Below are 24,099 nucleotides of genomic sequence, written 5' to 3' on the forward strand. Positions count from 1 at the left end.
CAGGGATAAAATGATCATCATATATGTAGTACTTGTCTATCATATGTTCCAAAAAATAATTAATTAAGTTACCCCAGAGCTCTAGCTAAGCAATTAATGACCTGCATGGAAGTAAAGCTTAAAATAAATTAAAAAAAAGCAAGAGAAATTCCATCTGACCTAACAAACCTATATATAAGGAAATTTTTATATAAGAAAGATTATATATATTAGAGTATAGCCTACAGTAGTTCCTACCAATGTTATCAGAACTGGACCGGACATCGAATTGCTAAAGTTTCGGCTCAATGGTTTATTGGTCGGACCGGTGGTTCAACCGGTTTAATTACTGGTTTTTTAAAATATACATAACTTATTATCTGAGTGCCAAACTAATATTAATATCGAGAACAAATTTTATATTTTTGGAAAAGAATTTATTATTTTTTTAGATTTATTGAAAATCGTTGTTTTTTATGGTCCATATTTGTTTGAAAAAAAAAGATTTTCAATAAATCTAAAAAAGTAGAATTTTTTTCCAAAAAATGTAAAATTTGATCTCCAAACACATATTAATATCGAGAACAAGATTAACGGTTTGGATCTGTTATTAATTTGGACTTTGAATCCGGTGATTTATGTCCAATGTACAAAAATATCTATACATTGCAATCTATGGTAGCCTTACTATATATATATTAATTAGTGGTAGTCATATACTTATCTGCTAAGTAGGGGTGGTCACGAGTTGAGTCCAGTTCGTAATCGGTTTGTTTAGCAACTATGTGAGTTGGAACTGAGTTGAGTTTAAGGATCTGAGTTAAAATCTCATATCGTAATCGTCATGAGTCAATTGGTGATTCACTAGGTCTGACTAGATCTTATTTTAGAAAAATAAATAAATTCTTTAAACTTTTTAGACCGAGCTAGGCAAAGATAAATAACATAAAATACACAAAAATTCATATCTAACTAAGCTAGCGAGCAAACAAAACCTCAGATCGAACTCGTTTAATATGGATCGGGCTACTAACGAGCTGACTCATTATCATCTCGATCAAATATTTAACGAACTAGTTGTTAGGAAACGAGTGACGATCGATTCACGAACTTTTTTGACACCCCTACTTCTAAGTAAGATTTTTTAGTTCGTACTTTCGTCAAGTTAAAATAACCCTTATCAAATATAATACGGATCGAATAACAGAAAATAATTTTAGTGACCCCACTATTATTGGTCCAAGGCATAATACCCACTATTATTTTTTTGTCAACAAATATGCATCGAATTTCCTCTTTCCTTTATCTTGTTGGAAGTCCTGAGCCGGATGCGACATATATAGAATATTCTGGAAAAGTGTTGCCGTGCTGGACTATTGGTATCAAATTTGTAATGATAATTATTTATTTGTTTGTAAGCCTACCACCCTATCCGATTCTATTTATAAGCCTTCCCAAGATGAATTAATATGGCATCATAATAAAAGACATCACTAGATTCACTACTCAATTTAATAATGCCTTCTTTGAATTTAGTTTTACAGAGCATCCTCCTCTCCACTATTGTCTTTGTCTTTCTAAAATTTGTTCTCTCTTATATCAACAAAAAAAATCTGCCTCCTAGTCCTCCGGCACTGCCCTTTATCGGCCACCTCTATCTTTTCAAAAAGCCCCTCCACCATACTCTGGCCCGCGCGCATATCACAAAACTATGGCCCCATTACTTTTCTTCGCTTCGGCCCTAAGCCGGTCCTCGTCATTTCTTCTCGGTTATTGGCTGAAGAGTGTTTCACAACCCACGACTTGGCATTAGCGAACCGACCCCAATTGATATCCTCTACTAAACACAAGGGATTCAAAATCACCGGAATAGGTGCGGCCAACTACGGTCCCTATTGGCGTAGTGTCAGGAAGATTGCAACAGTGGATCTCCTCTCTTCTCAGCAGTTACATGCCTCGTCAGATGTTCGTGCAAAAGAGGTCGAAGACATGGCTCACCGACTCTTCAAGTCATGGAATAAGACTTGTTCTGTTGGGTCAAACAGCTCAGATGGGATGAACAAGTTGGAGCTCAAAACAAGTTTATTTCAATTGTCGCTAAATGTGTTAATGACAATGATAGCAGGAAGGAGGTTCTACGGAGATAACATTGGGGACATGGAGGAGACGAAGCGATTTAGGAAATCAGTGGAGGAGCAATTTGCCTTGAGCGGCGGTGCATCTAATTTAGAAGACTTTCTACCAGTTCTTAGGTGGTTCGATCTAAATGGTGTGATAAAGAAAAAGGCACAGTTGATAAAGCAGCAGTTAGAGATGGTTCAAAAGCTAATTGAAGAGCACAGAACAACTTGTGGTGAAATAAAGAAAACAATGATAGGTCATTTGCTTGAATTACAGAGGACGGATCCAGAGGGCTACAGTGACCAAATAATTCAACGCATCTGCATGGTATATAGATATACTTGGTGGATAGATTCAGGTGCAACTCCTCACATAAGTATATCTTTGCAGGGCTGCCTAAATTGTTGGAAGCCAAGTGATGATAAGAGATTCATCTTTGTGGGCGATGGCAATAAAGTTGAGATGGAAGCTATTGGGACTTATAGATTATTATTAAAATCAGGATTTTATTTGAATTTGTATGAGACTTTTGTTGTACCATTTTTTAGTTGTAACTTAATTTCAATTTCTGCATTAGATAAGTATGGATTTACTTGTGCTTTTGGAAATGGAAACTTTAGTTTGTTTCATGATTCAAAACAGGTTGGTTCTGGTTTTCTTTTGGTTTATGATAATCTATATTCTTTGTATGTCAATAGTTTATATATTGAAACTTGGCATGTGGATACAAATAGTAAGAAAAGAAAATTAACTAATGATAATTCAGCTACATTATGGCATAAATGATTATGTCACATTTCTAAACGCAGAATTGAAAGACTTGTGTCAAATGAAATTCTTCAACCCTTAAATTTTTCAGATCTTAGTGATTGTATTAATTGCATAAAAGGGAAACAAATCAATTTCAAAAAATATGAAGCCAATAGGTATTCGGAAGTCTTAGAATTAATTCATACCGATATCTGTGATCCGTTTTCAATGGCTACAAGAAATGGTCAACAATATTTTTATTAGTTTCATAGATAACTATTCTAGATATGGCTACATATATTTAATTAAGGAAAAGGATCAAGCCCTTGACATGTTCAAAAGTTTCAAAGCAGAAGTTGAGTTACAACGTAACAAATGCATTAAGGCCATTAGATCTGACCGTGGTGGTGAAATTACGGCAGATATAATGGATCAGGTGAACAATGTAAATGGCCTTTTGCACAATTCATAGATGAATGCAGCATTGTGCCTCAGTATACATTGCCCGGTTCGCCGGCAATGAATGATGTTTCTGAGAGCCCCAATAGAATGCTAAAGATATGGTAAGAAGTATGATAAGTCGCACTACTTTACCAAAGAATCTATGGGGTGAAGCCTTAAAAACAACAGTATATATCCTAAATAGAGTGCTCACTAAAGCAACTAACAAATCCCCATACAAGATGTGGAATGGACGAAAGTCAAATTTGAAACATTTGCGTGTGGGGATGTCCAGCTGAAGCAAAGCCTTATAGGCCACACGAAAAGAAACTGGACGAAAGGACTGTTAGTTGTTATTTTATTAGGTATCCCTAGCGATCAAGGGGCTATAAATTTTATAATCCTACAGAATTTTCAGTTTTTGAGACGGGAAATGCAAAATTTTTTGAGGATGTTGAGTTTGCTAGGGGAGATACAATAATGGATGTGAGTTTACTGACCCTTAGTGCGGACGCACTCACGGTGCCAAATGTATAACCCTATATAAGGATGGGTCTCCAAGGCACAGGATAACTAACTCAACTCAGAATTCTGAAGAGAAGATATTTTTATACAGAATTTGAGTGCCTTTTCCCTTCTTCCACCATTAAATAATTGAGAGGAGAAACCCATCAAGAAATTGGAGAGGAATTTTCAAGGCCGAATCTTGTTGCTTTGGAAGACTTAATCCACGATTCAACCAAAAGGGCGAGAGGGAATTCTTGTCAACTAGAGTCTTGTCTTGCGCTCACGGAGACGGCTATTGCTCCACCATATGATTTGGATATTCAATGGCAAACGACATAGAATCAGGTATTGTATTCCATACTAAAGATTATGTTTTGAGTCTCTTTGGCATATGACGGTCCTTAGGTTAAGGTGGGGATTGTTTCTTCTTCCTCGAGGTGTAAGTGTTTGACCCCTAGATGAGATGTAAGTGTTTGATCTCTAGATAAGACGTAATTGTTTGGCCTTTATGATTCCTCCAACATATCTCCCATGACTGTGTGGTCTCCGCCATACCAATAGTTTGCAAATTTGTTAATTTTGTTGATGCTAGGAGTTCCAAATTAACGGCACATACATGCCTCAGTGTCTTCATATTCCATGCACTCATAGAAAACTCAAAATAGTTGCCACCTAGAAAGAATTGAAGGGTTTGCAGAAATTGCATTCTGCCTATCACTTTCTTAAAGAATTCTTAATCATGGTTGTCACATACCCTCCCTCTAAGACTCAATATCTTAACTGAGTCAATCCCACAAACATCTCCAACTCTATTTTGGTCCCCTCTTTGTCTTCATTGCTTACCACTTTTAGTAGTATTTGCTTAGAACAATTCAGCATTCTCCCTTTATAAAAGCACAAAAGAGTGCGGAGGTTTGGGCTCATTATAAGTTGATCACAATCTGAATTGTGAATTGAAGACCAAAGAACCCAGTGGGCTCCCTTGGCAGGATATAGATTAGATCTCATCTCGAATTATAATTAGGAATTTATTTATTTCTTGTAATAAGTATTTTATTTATTACTTGTAATAAGTAGGGTTTAGGGTCATTACTTAGCGAGTAATAGAGGAATGTGATTAATTAGATTAGTGTGAGTGGTTTAATTATATTACATCCTGTGATAATTTGAATTGTCCCCCACAAGCCGACCTTAGAGTCGGAGAACCTTTCAAATATACATAGAACCGAACCAAGGCATCCATAGGGAATAATAGTACCGGTATACGGTTCTGTCTGCGGGGTGGTCTATACCGCATACGGTAGTGATAGAAGGTCGTATGCGGTAGTGACAGAAGGCCGTATGTGGATAGACATGAGTACCATAAATATGTATTAAGATAATTAGAAGGATTTCATCTAAAATCCAAGAGGCTCCCTATTATTGGCTTACAACAGTTAGCATCTCCACCTAAACCCTCACAAGAGTAAACTGTAATATCACCCTGTACTTATTTTATTTTTATAATTTATTAATTATACACGCTACCCAAACAACCCGAAGAACCTAGACTAGTGTTAAGTTGTTAAATATTTAGAGATCTATCCCTGTGGATCGACACCCGACACTACTACATGATAGGATTATGCGCTTGTAATCCGACATAATAGAATTAGAGTAACTAAGTATATATTTATATACTAAAAGTTAGTAGTACTCATTTAGAGTCATCAATTCTCCAATATTATTTTAGTGGAATTTTATTGGTCCAGTAAAATAAGGAAAAACTACTAAGAAAAAAGGAATAAAAATATGCAATTGAGATTTCATGCATATTCAATTTCAACATATACATGACAGTAAATTAATGATTCAATGCACACATACAAGAAAAATAAGAGAAGCTAGACAATGACAAGTACTAAATAGGAAGAGTAAAATGTACAATGGAGGAGTTTGTGGCTCTATTGTCTGCCTAAATCAATTGAAGGGACATGTTGGCATAAATTGCGGACCAAATTAGCCTTGGAATCACCCACATCTTCCCACTCCAATTCTTGAAGTTTGGTAAGGTATTGTAGCCCTTGAGGCACACGCAATTCACCACAATTATCAATCGTGAGTTTTTTAAGAAGCGGCATTGCACCCTCCTCTATCTCCCATTCCTCTGTTGATAAGGAAAAAAGCTTCAAAACTTGTAACTGACTAAAGCCTCCAGAGGAACAGGTCGCTTTTAGACTTTTGAATGCTTCATGAAGTAAGAGAATCTTAAGGCAGCGTAGCTTCTCCAATACTGGCATTATATCCTGCTTGAAGCCGTAATTCTTAATATTGAGATCAATGAGGTGACAGGGGAGCATATCCTCATGAAGAGTCCATTTAGTGGTGCCTAAGCAATGAAGTTCGAGAGATTGTAGATGGTTATAAAATGGGAAACCTCTCATGTCAAGTATGTCCCGTACACTATGATCATGCATTATTTGGAGATGTGTTAGGTGTTCTAATGTGTACAGAAAAGGGACAACTGCCTTCGATGGATACAATATGGTTATCAAAACAAATGAACGTAAATTGGGTATATGAGGTAACTCTTTCTCCCATGATTGTGTGGGCTTCACCAAACTTAAAGTTTGCAAATTTGTTAATTTGGCTGATGCTGGGAGTTTTGTAGTACCTATGTAGTGACCAACATGCCTCAGTGTTTTGATATTCCATGCACTATTAGGAAACTCAAAGGAGTGGCCATTAATTGTTTTAAGCCATGTGACTTGAAGGGTCTGTAGAAATTTCATTTTTCCTATCACTTTATCAAAGAATTCTTGATCACGGTTGTCACTTAGCCTCCCGGAAAGACTCAGATATCTTAACTGAGTCAATTCCACAAACATCCCCAACTCTATTATGTTCTCTCTTCCAATGCTTACCACTTTGAGCAGTCTGTGCTTAGAACAATTCGGCATGCTCCCATTATGAAAGCACAAAAGAGTGTAGAGGTTTGGGCTCATTATAAGTTGATCACAATCTGGATTGTGAATTGCCACACGGCGGGCCTTGCTCAAGCTCATTTCATCTGGATTTGAATATACCAGGAGAAAGTTTTCCTCCTTGGCTTTTTGGATAGCAAGATCTCGTAGTATATCGTGTATGCGTAGAGTTTTGATGGAACCAACATCTGATCTGTTATTCACTTGAATCATGCTCCTAGCATAAAATGAGAAAATAAAATTAAGTTCAATGATTAAAGATATCATAAAGAAAATAGTCAGTATTAGAACAATTTAGTTTAATGTTGTATACATAAGTTGTTTTTATTGAAAGAAAGAAAGAGAAAAACAGAAAAAGTACTTTGACTTTTCATGCATAGCAGGATCTGTATAATTTTTACCACTGATTCTTCTATGCATGAAAAAAAATTAAGATACTATTTTTTCCCAATATTTTCTACAGAAAAAATTCTCCAAACCCGTTGCTACCTATTTACTTTTTCTTTATATTTTGGTGAATGGACAGCTCAAACAGAGTGACATCACGTAATTTGCAGCCCCATGCTTCTAAAATATCAATGTTTGTTATTACTTATTATATTTCCCAAAATATAATTTTGAGACTTAACATTTAAAAATAATAAATATGTCGTTGCTTGGAAAATTATTTTCCTTTCTTTTTCAATTAAAAAATTTAGTTTAAAGACTATTCAATTAAAACCTTCACGTTACATCAACATGTGTATATTATTAAATAAAGATGATGTAATACCTTTGTACGAGATCCTCTAAGAAACTCTCCGCAGTTTCTTCTAATGTTCTGTTATCTTCTTGTGGTATGAATCCCTCTGCAATCCACATTCGAAGTAATGATTCAGCATCCATTGAATAGTCTTCGGGAAATGCGGCAAAATACATAAAACACGACTTCAGAGCAAATGGCAGGTCCTCATAGCTAGTGCCTATGATCTCACTACAATTTTTTCCTTCGACATGCCAACTCATTGTTCGGAACACGCTACTCCAAACAGCATGGTTGCGGGGCTTCTTTGATAAGAAACCACCTAAAACCACCAATGCGAGAGGAAGCCCACCACACTTGTGGACAAATTGACCTATGATATCAGAAAGATCATCAAAAGAACTTTTTTTTGAATCATGATTAGGAAAAACTGTCTTTAACAAAAGCTCTCTGCTTAACTCCTCAGTTAAGTACTGGAGCATGTATGGTTCACTTTCGGGATCCATGCCCTTAGGAACATCAGCAAACCTAGTAGTTACAAGTATTCTACTTCCCTTTTTTTCATCTGGAAATACTTCACTAATTTGAGTCCATAGATCGATTGTCCAGACATCATCTAGGACTATGAGGTACTTTTTTCCTCTAAGAGAATTGTGAATCTCAGTATAAATCACTAGTTCTTCATTTGGCAGATCACTCAAGTTCATAGAATAAGAAGGATTTAATTGTCGCATTATCTTTCTGGAGACATCAATTATTCCGAACTTTTCGGAAATAGATACCCATATGCGAACATCAAATTGTCTTTTGACGTCATTACTGCAAAAACAAAAGATTATATTAGATATTAATATAACCAAAATATGATGACGAAGGACTCGATAAATTTATATACGCTAATATGGCAAAGTGGGTAAACTGAAAATTATGATTTGCATTGGCGCCAATCTATTGGGTTAGGGTTAATTGGGCCATTAGACTGGGGACATCTATATATATATATAGATGCATATGCTACAGCGTCAGAAGGGTTTTCTACTTTTCTCTTCTTCTTTTTTTCTTTTGTTTTTATCAGGACGTTGCAAAAAGCTATTGACGGGGCTACTGAAATTCTTGAATACAGGTGCTCCTTCTACCCGATTACCCAGTTCTGATTCGATACTGAATTAATCTTATTTAAATTGGAACCGACGCTGATCCGATTAACTTGGATAGGATATAGTTTAAGAAATATAATCAGTTAAATTATGGGTACATTAAAAAATTAATAATTAAATAGCTAATTAGGATCCGAACCGGAACCAATATATATTTTTTTTTTTGATTTAAGGTTGGAGGTCAAGCCACCCAACTATTTAATACCCTTGTTATTATAACAAGGGATTCCCCCCATCCGGATTTCGAACTCATGACTTCTCACATAGAGACCATGTGTCTTTGCCACTAGACCAAAGATAAGTTCTCGGAACCAATATTGTAACCTGTTTGATTTAATTATCTGACCCACCACAGAACCCGACTCGAAACCCATATAAATATCCGATACAATACTAATACAATTATTTATAATTACTCAATATAAAAATATATATTAATAACTACAGAAAAGCAATCACCTATAGCAATTTTTGGGAAACAAATATTTATTTAAGTAGCTAGTAGTTAAGCTATATATACGAGAAAGACACGGAAGTTTCTTTATTTTACTTATATTAACCATGTTTTCTAATTTAATTATATTAAGTAAAGTGTGTAATTTTTATAAACGAAATTTGTGAAAAAATTTAAAACTGGGAGAAAGGTGAATTTAAATAAAATTGATAGTAAATCACACAATTTAGAACATAAAAAAGCCTATACCAATTGTACACTTTTCGTGCAAGTGTAGTCTTTCCGAGTCCACCGGTCCCGAAAATTGAGACCACCGAACGTCTCGTAGTGGTCTTATCAAGCAACTCCTTAACAATGTGGTCCTGGTCTGCCTTGAAGCCAACAATATCGGGATCAATATCAGGTAGTATCAGAGGTCTGACGGGTAGTTTGATATCTCCAGTACTGCCCTCACCCAAATTATTTATTCCATATCTAACTCTGCTATCCTCAATCTCTCTCATCTTTGTTTGAATCTGGGTTATCTCATCTATAAGTTTGTGTACAGCTGGGAGTTTTTTGGTTTTTCTAAACATATTTTTTATGGTCCCCCTCATGCCCGATTTTTGTGGATTTTGAGAGATCTCCATGAGAAAGGTGTCTATGACATCTTCTATAGAGTGAGCCACATCTCGGACCTCCTTTACCCAATGCTTTTGTCTCTCATCTTTTATTTGCTTTCTGTCAGCATCCTTGAGAAAAGCCTGTATCCGGCTGAGTTCACGGTTCACTGTCTTCACTTTCTCATCGACGCCGTATAGGAGTAAAACCTCGTTAACTACAACATCACCCAGCTTGCCGAGCACCCAACTTACAATGGTCTCAGCCATCTAGCTTCTCAGTTGTATTAAAGAAATTTGAGAGTGGATATATATTTTGGGTGGTATCTGGATGAACTGTTTTGTGAATAAAGCACAGTATTAGTTTTGCTGTGCAGTACACCAATAAGATGCTGCGGTGGAGCTTATATAAAGCTCTCAATTGGCCGACTGTTTGATGCATTATTAAGATTAATTAATTAGTAGAAAATGATAATGATCATGCATGACGTACATACGCCATATTGTGGGTCATTATTGTGTATTAACTTCAACTTATTTGGTTAAGAAGAATTGATTGATCTACATCTACTCCATTGACTTCAGATCAGATCGTGAATGTGCACCATATTAAAAACGAATTTCTCAGCGCATCTCAACCGACGAGTCTGATCAAATCATGCCTACCATATCTTCATTATTAGATAATAAATAATGGGAAGGGATAATTAGATTTGGGAAAATTATCCGGAGTAGGCATATATGAATTCAGATCGTAAAGTAACCCAATTTTTTTAGTTTTGATCCGGACCGTTGTTCTACTAACACAAATATTAAAGGGGCCCTGTGTGTTCCACACGGGCTGGATCGGCTTGAATTTCTGACTAGACTGTCCGGATCAGAACTCAAAAATAAAGTTACTTTAGGGGATACGGACTCAGTATAGATATATTGGATTATTTTGAATTTTGAAACTTTCAAGATTGGACGTGATCCTATAGTTGAATTACACAGAAGATATTTATTGTATATAACTAAGGTCATTAAATGAAGGGAACCAAATTAAATTTATTAATTAAGCACAACTAGTTATATTTAAGCCATTTCAGCTACAATTACAGAAAAATCAAACCAAAATTATAAGGATTGAAAGCAATGTAAACCAACCGGGCAACTTTCTGCTTAGTTAGAAATTATAAAAAAATAAAGACATGTTCAACATTAAATTTTTTAATCTTGCCCTTTAGACGTTGCAAAAGTTGAATTATTTTCTTATTAATAGGAATGCATTGCAGCTCTCCATTCCACAGCCAACTGGAGAGCAACAGCTATGAGCTATGAGCTATGAGCTAACTGATTCTGTTAGGATTATTAATTACAACAATTATGTGATGCTGCTAGAGACTAATGATAACAGTGAGATGATGATTAGTAGTTAGCCATGGCCATTCAGTTACAGAAGTAATTTCATGTTAAGAGGACAAGGATATATATAGCACCCTATTTATATGCACAGCACATTGCTTTGCTGATTTCTTTTCTTCCAAATTTTGAATGCGAGTCAATAATATATCATCACAGAATTGTTCTAAATTTTGTTAGGTACTGCAATGAATTTTTTCATATTTGTTGGAATTTTACTTAAATAGTTTCTACTCACTTTTGTGCCAGCAGGTCTGCTGTACACGTTTTTCAGACTGATGAAATTTTGAGAATTGATTCTGACTAATTGGATACACTATTTTTCTAGTTCTTTTAATGAAAATGTTTGTCACAACCTAATCTACATGCATGATTTATTTTGGGATTTTTTGGATCTGTAGCTCTGACTGGTATAGGGTTTTCTAAAGGGCAGATTATGTTACTAGCACAATACTTATGCATAAATGACAGAATAGGGAAATTCAAAAATTGAGATTCAAAGTATTCAAAAACTGAGATTCAAAAATACATTAAAAATAGTAGAAAAATCCTAAAAATGCATGGCATGATGTGTTCTACAAGACTGAAAAATATTGTCAGACTGTGGTGGAGCTTATATAAAGGTCTCAATTGGCCGACTGTTTGATGCATTCATAAGATTAATTAATTAATTGAAAATGATAATTATTTTTTTGTGTGTGGAGTTTATCTTAATTGTTTAAGAGAAATGATTGATCTACTCCATTGACTTTAGATGAGATCGATAATGTGCACCACATTAAATATGTATTTCTCAGCGCTTGAACGACGGAATCTGATTCAAATCATGCTTACCATGTCTTCATTGTTATAATAAATAGTGGGAAGGGATAATTCATTTTTAGCATGGATCAAACAGTCAAATCATCCGATGTAGGTATATATGAATTTGGATTCTAAAGTAATCCAATTTTTTAGTTTTCATCAGGACCATTCATTATGCTCTAACACAAATATTAAAGGGGTCCCATGTGTTTCACCACGGACCAGATTGGCCCGAATTTCTGATCAGGCGGTCTGGATCAAAACTCAAAAGTTGAGTTACTTTAAGGGATACGGACTCGGTATATATTGGATTATTCTGAATTTAAAAAATTTCAAAATTGGACTTGATCCTATAATAAAATTATACTATTTATTGTATATAACCAAGTTGATTAAATTAAGTGAACCAATTAAATTTATTAAGCACGGATAGTTATATTTCAGCCAATTCAATTATATATAACTAAAGAAAAATCAAACCAATATTATAAGGATTGAAAGCAACAAACCAACCGGTCGATTCTTAGCTTTGATAGAAATTCTCAAAAAATGAAAAAGACATGTTCAATATTGAATTTATTATACTTGCCCTTTAGACGTTACAAAAGATGGGTTTCTAATTTATTAATTCCCAATAAATATTCAATACAACGGATATGATGACATGTAACGTGAAGAAGTTGAATTGTTTTCTTATGTTTTATTTCTTTCAAAAGAAATATTCAAATCTAGATAACTAAGTCTTCCATATATATGTAATAAAAGGGGCGTAAACTTTAATATTTTAAAATTTTAAAAATATTTTTAGCGTGCGCTTGACACGTGAATTCCCAATTTTCATGTGAAAACAAACCGGCTATAAATCATACGTGTCGGTTGTGTTAGCTCGAATCCATTTTTCATAGGGCTTCTCCTAATAAAAAAAATTAATGGCAATGTGTCCATTATGATTAAATAACACCATATGCAAGAACCTTGGTTTTTACTTTTAATAAATATTGGTCTCTGGAAAAAGCCCCATTAGGCCCAATAAAATTTATTATTGAAACCATGCGACGATTAAGCAGTACTAACTAAATTGGTCGTAAAAACTTACCTTCTAATTTCCTAGTACGATCCATATATTAATCACCATTATTAGGCCCAAGCAAAATGCCAACAGCTAATTTCGTTAGTCCCAAATAAATTCATTCGTTGTAATTTAGTACAATAAGAAACACACGCTCGTCAAAATTTCACCCAAGAAAATTTGGTCTAAGCATCGTTTGCTTTTTTTATTGTAAAAACATAACGATACTTATATTGTGTTTTGGACCCAAAAGTTGAGAAAAATGCGAACTTCATGCGGCAGCATTCAATGTTTGTCTATATATATGCATTTCCAAGTATTTCTAATTTTCTAATAGAAAGACAAAAGAGAATATTTTATAATTATGTTCATAATCTAGTATAAATTTTTTTAAACCAAATGTTCCTCTATAATCCTCCCTTTAAGGTATACTCGATTATAGTGTGTTTTTTTCAAAAGCACAAGTTGTTCCATATTAAACATAAAATGTCACAAAGAATTATCGTTTTGTTGTAAGTGACCACCATCATTGGCGTCACTTACAACGACGGTGTAATACTCGGTGCCGATTCCAGAACCAGCACTGGTACGTATCTCATCTTCCCATTTCTGAAAGGATCTCTTCTTCTTTCTATGTTATAACCTCTAATTCCTCCTGTTTGTTCTGATATTTCACTTGATTTGATGATTATCAAGGTATGTATGTGGCTAATCGGGCTTCTGACAAGATCACACAGCTTACTGATAATGTCTACGTGTGCAGATCTGGATCAGTAAAAAGGCTTTCTTTTACAAATCTGTATCATGTTTTCTATGCTTTAGAGTCAGCATTTTGTAGCTTACAGGGACTAAAGTGTAAATGTTGATTAAATTTTTATGTGCATGAAGGAAATTTTTGACAAAATTACTTGTATGAAATTAAATAACACAGAACTCCCATGAATCACCCTTCCCTCCCATATTTTATTGATCAGAGAATATTTGTTGTCGTTTTACATGGCACCAGCCAAGGGTATTTAACATCAAGATTGAATCCTATTACATCTTCTAATTTTAGAATATAAAGCTAGATAATACAACAAATCAAATCCTAAACCATCTAAGGAAGGTGGGCTAGGAAGAGGAGCTGCTGAATTGATTGTTTCCATCTTTGCTTAATTGATTATTTCCTTCTTTGCTTGATATCAATTTATTTCCCCTGCTGAATATTTTGTTTCCCTTGCTGATTATTACGATCCCATGTGATTATTTCACACTCCCCCTCAAGTTGGCATGAAAAGATCAAACATGCCTAACTTGTCCAATACATAGTGAAACAACTTGCTTGGTACTGCTTTGGTTAAGATGTCCGCGAGCTGTTGACTAGATTTCACAAATGGGAAGTTGATTGTTTTTGTTTCCAAGTTTTCCTTGATGAAATGTCGATCCACTTCAATGTGTTTCGTCCTATCATGTTGGACGGGATTTTGAGCTATAGCTATGGCAGCTCTGTTGTCACAAAATAGACTTATCTCCTTGCATGTGGGATATCCCAGTTCTTTTAATAGTTTTCGTAACCACAGTAGTTCACAGATACCTTTTGACATGCCACGAAATTCGGCTTCAGCACTTGATAAAGCCACCACGTTTTGTTTCTTGCTTCTCCATGTCACTAGGTTGCCTCCCACAAAGGTAAAGTAGCCAGATGTAGATCTTCTATCTGTGTTACTTCCAGCCCAGTCCGCATCCGAATAACCCATAATGTCTAGATGTCCATGAGCTTTAAATAAAATACCTCTTCCAGGAGACCCCTTTAGATATCTCACAATCCTAATAACTAGATCCATGTGTTCTTTACTAGGAGAATGCATAAATTGACTAGCTACTCCTACAGCATATGCAATATCGGGTCTTGTATGTGACAAGTAGATCAATTTTCCAACTAATCTTTGGTATCTCTCCCTATTCTCAGGTATTTGATCAGGGTTGATCTCAACCTTAGTGTTAGGTACCATTGGACTATCTGCGGGTTTGCACTCAAGCATTCCTAATTCCTTCAAAAGGTCAAGTACATATTTTCTTTGAGAGAGAAATATACCTTCCTTAGATCTCATTACCTCTATTCCCAAAAAATATTTGAGCCTTCCAAGGTTCTTCATTTCAAATTCTTGTGATAATTTCTCCTCTAGTCTGTGCATCTCTTCCTCATCATTTCCTGTGATAATCATATCATCAACATAGATAATCAGCACTGTTAGCTTATCTCCTTTTCGTTTAATAAATAGAGTATGATCTGAATCACACTGATCAAACCCATATTTCTTCATTGCTCCAGAGAATCTTCCAAACCATGCTCGAGGAGATTGCTTGAGACCATACAATGCCTTTTTTAGTTTACACACTGCATTTGTTGGTCCTGAATATTTAAACCCGGGTGGCAAATCCATATAGATTTTCTCTTCAATTTCTCCATGCAGAAATGCATTCTTCACGTCAAATTGATGCAAAGGCCAATCCATGTTTGCTGCTAAGGATAATAAGACCCTTACAGTGTTCAATTTTGCAACTGGAGAGAAGGTCTCTTGAAAGTCTACTCCATACATCTGTGTGTACCCCTTCGCAACAAGTCTTGCCTTGTATCTCTCAATGGTCCCATTGGCATTGTACTTGATGGAGTATATCCACCTACATCCAACTGATCTTTTCCCTTGAGGTAATTCTGTCACAGACCATGTCTCGTTCTTTTGAAGTGCCTCCATCTCGGTCTCCATTGCCTTTCTCCAGTTTGGATCACCAAGTGCCTCTTCTACTTTATTTGGAACCTGTATTAAAGACAAGTTCAAAGCAAAAGCTTCGGCTTCTTTTGTTAGTTTATTTAATGTCACAAAATTGGACATCGAAAATTTTGCAGGGTTTTTCGGATCATAATGTGGATCATACCGCTCTGGAGCCTTTCCACGATTGATTCTAGGCGGTAACTTTCTCGAAGATTCAGGAGCACTTACCTCAGGAGATGGGCCATGTGGTTGAGAGGGGGAAAATTGTACATCTTCATCACCTAATTCTATCCATATATCGAGGCCAGCTGGACTCCCCCTTTCTTCTATTCTACTTTCTGACTCAGTCCGATTTTGCTGTGAATTTTCTACTGGATATGTTTCTGAATTTTCTGCTAAAAATGGGGATTCTATTTCTGAATTTGCTGCTGGGAATGGGGATTTGGTTTCTGAATTTTCTGCTGGGGATTCAGTTTCTAAATATGGAGATTCAGATTCTGAATTTGCTGCTGGAATTGGGGATTCGGTTTGTGGCTTAGAACCAAAAATAGAAATTTTCGGCTCAGAATTTTGTGGCTCAAGAAATAAGATTTCCTGCTCAATATTACAATATTACTCTCCCCCTGAGAAGGAAACTCATTATTTTGGAAGTATGGTTCATCTTCTAAAAAATCAACATCCATTGTGATATACGTTTTGTTTGTAATGGGGTTGTGGCATCTATATCCCTTTTGATTTGTTCCATATCCAAGAAATACACATTTTTCTGCACAAGGATCTAGTTTCGTTCTTTTATTCTTGTGGATGTGTGTATAAATTGTACAACCAAAAATTTTAGGAGGCAAAGTAAGAATGGAAGGAAGATGGACAAATGATGCTAAGATCTGTAGAGGGGTTTTGAAATTCAAGGTTTTTGAAGGCATTCTATTAATCAGGTAAACTGCGGTGGTAATGGCCTCTTCCCAAAATTTGGTTGGAACATTATTATCAATAAGTAACGCTCTGGTTGTTTCCAAAATATGCCTATTTTTTCGCTCTGCCACCCCATTCTGTTGTGGTGTGTTAACACAAGATGTTTGGTGGATTATCCCTTTTTCCAGAAAAAAATCTTTTAATTCCCTATTTATAAATTCTCCCCCATTATCACTCCTTAAAACTCGTATTTCTTTCCCATACTGATTCTTTATTAGATTATAGAAAGATTGGATTACACTTGCAACTTTCCCTTTTGTTTTTAACAAGTATAACCACGTCATACGAGTACAATCATCGACAAAGAGAACAAAAAATCTATTGCCATGCAAAGTTTTAACCGGGGATGGTCCCCAAACATCAGAATGAACAAGAGCAAAAGGTTCAATACTTATATTATCATTTCTTTGAAAAAAGACACGGTGATTTTTGGCTTTAATGCACGTTGTACAATCAAAAGATTCTTTATCACATTTTTCAAAAATACCAGGAATAAGTTTTTTCATATACCCAAAAGATGGGTGCCCTAATCGTTTATGCCACTTGATAATTTGGTAAGAGGTGATTTCTCGAGACTTAACATGATGTACTCTTCCTTCACTGATATCTTCCATAACGTACAATTTTCCCCTTCTAGTACCACGCCCTAAAATCTCCTTCGTATGTGCATCCTGAAAGAGACAAAAACGTGAGTACATGAGTACAATACAATTCAAATCATCCGAAATCTGTCCAACAGAGAGTAGTTTTGATGACAGTGAAGGAACAAGTAACGTATTAGATAATGATATTGAAGGGGTAAGAGATACTCTTCCTGCACCCGTGACCGGGTGTTTTTCTCCATTTGCATTTACAATCTCGAGTCTTCGTGGAGTAACCAATCCGCAAAAATCATTTTGGTCATACGTCATTTGATCTGACGCTCCCGAATCTATTATCCATTCAGAATTTTTATTAGTACCAATATTTAAATTACCTTCACCTAGATGAGTATGGTTGGAAACCGCTGGTATTAGGGAAAAACCATGCTGCTGTTGACTTGCGCTAGCCGTTGCCTCATACTGCTTCTCTTCAATGGTTCGGCCAGCAGCTGTTGATTGGATCATGTTCACATTTGGTTTTGCACGGTTGTACCCTCCAATCTTCTTCTTCCCTTCTCGCCACCATTCAGGGTATCCATGGATTTCGAAGCATGTTTCTCTAGTGTGTCGTGTGCCCCCACAATGAGTGCATTTTAGGTATTTTTTGTGATTTGATTTTTGGTTACTAGGTAGCATTTCAGAGGGAGATTTCAGAGTGGGTTTAGTTCCGGTATACATGACTGCAGCCGACATCTCATCTCTTCCTACCATTAGATTATGGTGCACTTCTTCTCTCCTAACCCAGGCGAAGGCCTATTCTGTGGTGGGAAGTGGAGAAGTTTGGAGTATATGTGCCCTCATTTGGTCCAGCCGATCACTAAGACCATTCAGAAAATTAAACAACCTTTCTTCTTGTATTATTTTGTTATACCTTTCGATATTCTCGATGCCAGTAAAGGTGTTGGGTCTGCGATAGTCCATCTCTCTCCACAAACCTTGAAGTTCCTTGTAATAGGCTTCAACAGAGTTGTCTCCTTGTCTCAAGTTATAGGTTTTACGCCGTAGATCATAGTACTGGGCAGAATCACTACCATCGAAAAAAGTCATGGCGAGTGCTTCCCAAACTTCTCTCGCAGTGGAACAATTGATGAAGCTTCCAACTAATGAGGTGTCGAGGGATTTGATCAGCCAACTCTTCACCATGTTGTCTTCGATCTCCCATCGTTTGTGTGCCTCATCGGTTGGTAACGGAATTTTCTGGTCCCCTTTCACATACCCGAGTTTATCTCGAGTTTTTAGTTCCATCTCAACCATTTGTGCCCAAATTCGATAATTGTGGCCATCCAACTTTATGGTGATGCCTGAATTCGGGTTTTCGCTTGAATGAGATTGCGCCACGCCTTCAGAGGGCTTATTCTGACTTTGTGCCATGATTTGGGAGAGCTTCTTTGAGAATTCTTCAATGAAAATTTTCGCTGTATCTCGCATGTCAACGCTTGATTCTGGAGGTGTGCTCGTCATTTCTTATCTAGCAGCGGAACAACCAGAGATATAGGATTGAATGAGGTATCTAGATCACCTTCGGTATGACCATCAGCAATCTGTACCTCAAAACAATTCCTGCTCTGATACCATGACAAAATTACTTGTATGAAATTAAATAACACAGAACTCCCATGAATCACCCTTCCCTCCCATATTTTATTGATCAAAGAATATTTGTTGTCGTTTTACATGGCACCAGCCAAGGGTATTTAACATCAAGATTGAATCCTATTACATCTTCTAATTTTAGAATATAAAGCTAGATAATACAACAAATCAAATCCTAAACCATCTAAGGAAGGTGGGCTAGGAAGAGGAGCTGCTGAATTGATTGTTTCCATCTTTGCTTAATTGATTATTTCCTTCTTTGCTTGATATCAATTTATTTCCCCTGCTGAATATTTTGTTTCCCTTGCTGATTATTACGATCCCATGTGATTATTTCACAATTTTGCCCTTCTGAAAATTACAAACAAGCCCTTAGTGCGGGAAAATTGCGAATAAGTCCCTGAAATGTTACCAAAATCATGTTCAAAACCCAAAACTTGTTTAAAAGCCCTTACAAATTTACAAACAAGTCCTTTTAACCCATGACTTATTTGTGGATAATTACTAAAATGTCCTAATTCTTGGCTGGCCGTTTAAAGTTGCGTGCTTGCTGTAAATTTGGACAGAGATAAATTACATGGTATTTAGGTGGGATTGATATAAGTTATGTGAGCCCACAAAGGACCATTGCACATCTCTTCTTTGTTTTCCATATTTTAGGTTTTTTTATTGTATACAAAATTCATATTTTAGAATTTTCAGTTATACACTATATAATTATGTTGACAGTACAAAGTACTGAGTTTTGATGGTATATATCGTTAATGAATTCATTTGATATATTTGGCTTTTTGGTGGTACATTTTTTAAATAATTGCTGAACTGGGTGGTAATTTAGATTTAAGAGTCCATTTCATATAAATACAATTGAAGGTTGACTGAATTGAACTAATTAGGAGTTAGTCTAACAGCTGAGGAATTTTTATAACTATACCTTTTTCTAATTATTTTGGTCTATCGATCACCACCTAGTTAGTTTTATTTTATTTTTACTTCTTTTAATATATTGTAATTATTTATCTTTCAGGCAGCTGATACCCAAGTTATTTCTGATTATGTTCGCTACTTTCTTCATCAATACACGTAAGTTCTATATATATATATATATATATATATATCTTCATTATCCTTAATGGCATGGAAAATTCTTTTGACCTTTTAGTATCTTCTGATTATATAACCATTTTGGTAATTATCAAATCAAATATGTTTTTTTATCAGTTCCTGTGAAACCATATTCAAACACCAAAAGATGATATTGGTTTGATTTGGCTGTTTTAGGTTAATATAATTTCATTGACCAACATTTTGATTTGATAATTACCAAAATGTCCTAATTCTTAGCTGGCCGTGTAAGTTTGCGAGCTTGCTGTAAATATGGACAGATATAAATCATATGGTATTTAGATGGGCTTGTTATAAGTTATGTGAGCCCATAAAGGACCATAGCACATCTGTTCATTGTTTTCCATAATTTGGGTTTTCTTTCTTTTATACAAAATTTTAATTTTAGAATTTGGCCTTTAATGTTAAGAATTTAGAAATTTAACTGTTTCTAGAAGCTCCTACTTCACGTCCCTTGAGGAAAACACTTTTTAGGAGAGGGCCATGTTTGTTTTTTTTTAATTATTTCTAAATCAATTTCTCAGTCTAACTAGCTCTGAGTGTCATCGTTTGCTATAGGATCCAGCTTGGGCAACAAGCAACGGTGAAAGTAGCGGCCAACCTTGTTAGATTGCTTTCATACCAGAACAAGGTAGTTTTACATTTCCACTTTTATTGACTTACACAAATATATATTTTTCTCCTAGGACTATATTGGCATGTTCTATTACCTATTTTTATTTCCACTTAAATTTTAGTTTGTACGAGATGATCACAGTTAAGTAACTTCTGTTATGTGCGATTTTCCATATATTACTGTTATTATTGTTCTTATCTACTGTTCTGTTCCCAAAGTGGTGATTGGTTGCAGTTTAATTGGATTATGTGGACTTGTAGTTTCAGAGTCGAGATTGTTTGAGGCAAAATATTGGTAAAATTGGGTTACTTTGCTTAAAGTGGAATACTTGGAAAGATGTTTTGCTTCTAATCATTTTTTTTTTTTTTGTAAGATACTGAAAAAATAAGTTATTTAACGGAAATACGTTTGACTTGCCAGAACATGCTTCAAGCTGGTGTGATTGTAGGAGGATGGCACAAGTATGAAGGAGGCCAGATTTATTCGGTACCACTTGGTGGTACCATTTTAAGGCAACCCTTTTCCATTGGAGGTTTAGTGGCACCATTTATGGAGTCATATTTGACTTTCTGTCAATTCTTTTATATTTTCTCAGAGTGTTTAATTCATGTGAATGTACCACACATCTTAGATGTGAATATGTGATACAATGACAGGTTCGGGTTCAAGCTATTTGTATGGCTTTTTTGATCAAGCGTGGAAGGAAGGGATGACTCATGAAGAAGCAGAGGTATGAAATGAAATACACTCATTACATTTTGCTTCAGTTTTTGTTTTTTCAGCCTTTTTATTCCAATTTTATGAAGAAATTTATGTTGATTTGGCTTGTTGTTTTTTCTCATTTGCTTTTAAAACAAAAGCATCTGGTGATAAAAGCGCATCTTTGGCCATGGCTCGTGATGGTGCAAGAAAAGGTATTGTTCGTACTGTTACTGTAAGCCCTCCAATGTTATTTTTGCTTTTATGCACCCTCATGTCAGTAATCATGGGGCCTTGTTCTGTAAGAGTGGAATAGAGTGGAAAAAAGGTGCTATTTCCATTGAATTGAGGAGTTGAGAAAAGTGGAATTGGGTTTGAACTTTTGGAAGTCTACCCCCTTTTATACATTTTGGTCCCTCTATTCCTGTATGACTCAATTCCATATTCCATTGGAAAGATGGTATAAGAGGAATTAGCTTTTTTTCCAAGATATGGATTTAGCCCGTTTACCAATACTCTTTCACTATTCCACTATTCCACAATTAACTGAACATTCCACAATTAACTGAACACAACTAGAATAGTGAGGAAATAAAGGTTATTCCAAATTCCACCTTTTGTCACTTTTCCTCTGTTCCAATGGTTTGCCGCCCCATGCAATTAGGGTTTTAGACATGAAAAAGAATCAATAGCTGCAATGTAAAATTTTGTTTGTTGCAGATTAATGCTGAAGGTGTGACGAGAAAATTCTACGGAGGGGATACATTGCCTCTATGGCATTAGGGATGTCAATGGTACCTTTTTAGCCGTTTACCTGATCCGTACCGTATTCGATAAGGTGGGTATGGATAAGGTTTTATTTTTCGTTAGTTTATTGGGTATGGATATGGTAAGGATTTTTTTTCGTTAGCAAAACGGGTAAAGGCTATTTCGTACCCGTTATCCTATAGGGTAATTATATAAAATATAATAATATGATAATGTTTCAGCAATAATTAGTGTATTAGTTTTGTTGTAAAAAAATATTAAACATGTTATTTTAATTTGTATCTCTTGTTCTTTAGTTAAATAATTAAATTTGTCATAAAATATATTTTTGGTTTTGAATTCTTTTGTTCTATAAAAAATACAATTTAGTTGAAATTGGTTGCAAATTTATTTCGGTTTTTATTTTTTATTAGTAATATCATTGCATATGTGCGAAATAAATGAGTTTTAATGTTCTATTTGTAAAATCTAATAAAACTAATTATTATAGTAGTATTATTCGTTATTTACCCGCTACCGTTTCATTACCTGGTAATTTTAATGAGTAAGAGTAGAGTAAGGTAAGGTCAAATCTTAATGGGTAAAGGTAGGGTATGGGTAAAGTCATTATTAATGGGTATGGGTATGAAAATGCTTCCACCCTACCCGTATCGTACCCATTGACACCCCTATATGGTATGATGAACTGGAGCCCACAAACTCCTTGCTTGATATCCTCTCTTCTTCGGTACCCGAGCCCATGAATACTTGATCGAAATTTCCCTCATGTGTCAGGATAATCATGTGCATCTTTTTTTCTTCTCAGTTAAATGCTTGGATTTTCTCATGTGTAGTAAATTACATGGATTGAATTATGACAGTGATGTAGAATTTATTCTTATTATCTTTTTAAACCTCATGTATTTTTACTATTGTGCATTTGTGCTTGGTACTTTTGTTATGGGTTAACAGATCTGGTAATCTAGTTTGTCAGGGATTTGTGCTGATGGTACCGGGGCATCGAAATTCTAATCTTTTACTCAACAATTCTAAACAAATTAATAAATGAACTTTTGTGAGCATATATATCTGTACTATAGAATCTGTAATTTAAAATATGGACGTTATTTTTCTATTAAAATTTGCAAAAAAAAAAAACCTGAAACAGATCTTAGTCCATGTATCCAGTCAAGTTTATACAAGTCAAATTATGCTACATAGCCATTTTTTTTTTTGAGGAAAAAAATAAGGATCCAAGTCCTTTTATATAATTTATACAAAACTGAGATGAAGAGAGATGGATGGCATCTATTTCCAGGCCCAAAAACTGGAGATTATAGGAGAATTAGGCTCACAGTAAACTAGGTTTTGCTGTAAGTTAACATTTCTTATTTTTGCAATTGCAATTTTTGTAAAAAAAAATGAACCTAGTTGTGAAAATCGTAATGATTGTTTCAATCCTTGTTAGTGATGTTTTGTCCATATAATAATAGGAAAGAGGCAGAAAGAAAAAAAACATTTATTCAAATTCAATACATTATATTGCAGGGGTATTATGGTCAATGTTGCTATTCAATTCATTCTCTCGCTCTAATAAGCCTAGCTGTTGCATTTGTTTACTATTTAGATGTTCCGGAGCGAAACATTTCTATTCTATCAGTTCAAAGAATCAAAAAGAAAGAGGAAAAACACAAGTTTTCTAGTTCTGTTCCTGAAATTGAAAGTACTCAAGTTGAATCTCTGACAACAGTATAAGTAGATAAAAATAAAATAATGTCTATTCTAAGAACACAAGTTTAATTTCTCTGTTCAAAGTGTAAAATACATGACTAAATCTATCTCTCACAAACACAACACTAGATAAAAATAAAATTAAGGAAAATAATATATAGTACTCACTTCTACTAGCTGAGCTGACCAAACAATTTAAATGCATTTATGAGGCCTCCTTTAGTGGTGCGAA

General features: G+C 35.1%; 2 protein-coding genes, 2 non-coding genes and 1 pseudogene across 5 annotated transcripts in view; 3 read left to right on the forward strand and 2 right to left on the reverse strand.

Annotated features, from left to right (window-relative positions):
* LOC144556911 (disease resistance protein RPP13-like) overlaps positions 1 to 10,112 on the reverse strand; it is a 79,028-nt gene extending 68,916 nt beyond the window's left edge. The window contains exons 1-2 of the mRNA XM_078305411.1: positions 9,364 to 10,112; positions 7,534 to 8,322 (exon numbers count right to left, since the gene is read on the reverse strand). Coding sequence (XP_078161537.1) covers positions 7,534 to 8,322; positions 9,364 to 9,983 — 1,409 coding nt within the window. The 5' untranslated portion in view covers positions 9,984 to 10,112. The remainder of the gene's footprint in view (positions 1 to 7,533; positions 8,323 to 9,363) is intronic.
* Positions 1 to 24,099, reverse strand: part of LOC144556909 (disease resistance protein RPP13-like) — an 87,224-nt gene that overhangs the window by 14,651 nt on the left and 48,474 nt on the right. The gene's annotated exons all lie outside the window — the stretch shown is intronic.
* On the forward strand, positions 13,512 to 23,218 carry LOC144556920 (proteasome subunit beta type-6-like; annotated as a pseudogene). Its single transcript, XR_013512516.1, has 9 exons — positions 13,512 to 13,573; positions 13,684 to 13,760; positions 19,977 to 20,032; positions 20,633 to 20,705; positions 21,111 to 21,222; positions 21,347 to 21,420; positions 21,551 to 21,624; positions 22,110 to 22,167; positions 22,835 to 23,218. The product of XR_013512516.1 is annotated as a proteasome subunit beta type-6-like (transcript).
* On the forward strand, positions 19,482 to 19,586 carry LOC144557681 (small nucleolar RNA snoR103). Its single transcript, XR_013512759.1, has one exon. It is a non-coding gene; the product is annotated as a small nucleolar RNA snoR103 (small nucleolar RNA).
* LOC144557673 (small nucleolar RNA snoR103) lies at positions 20,301 to 20,405 on the forward strand. The gene has a single exon (XR_013512752.1). It is a non-coding gene; the product is annotated as a small nucleolar RNA snoR103 (small nucleolar RNA).

Source organism: Carex rostrata, chromosome 7 (genome assembly GCF_964058835.1).
Source record: "Carex rostrata chromosome 7, lpCarRost1.2, whole genome shotgun sequence".
NCBI lineage: Eukaryota > Viridiplantae > Streptophyta > Magnoliopsida > Poales > Cyperaceae > Carex > Carex rostrata.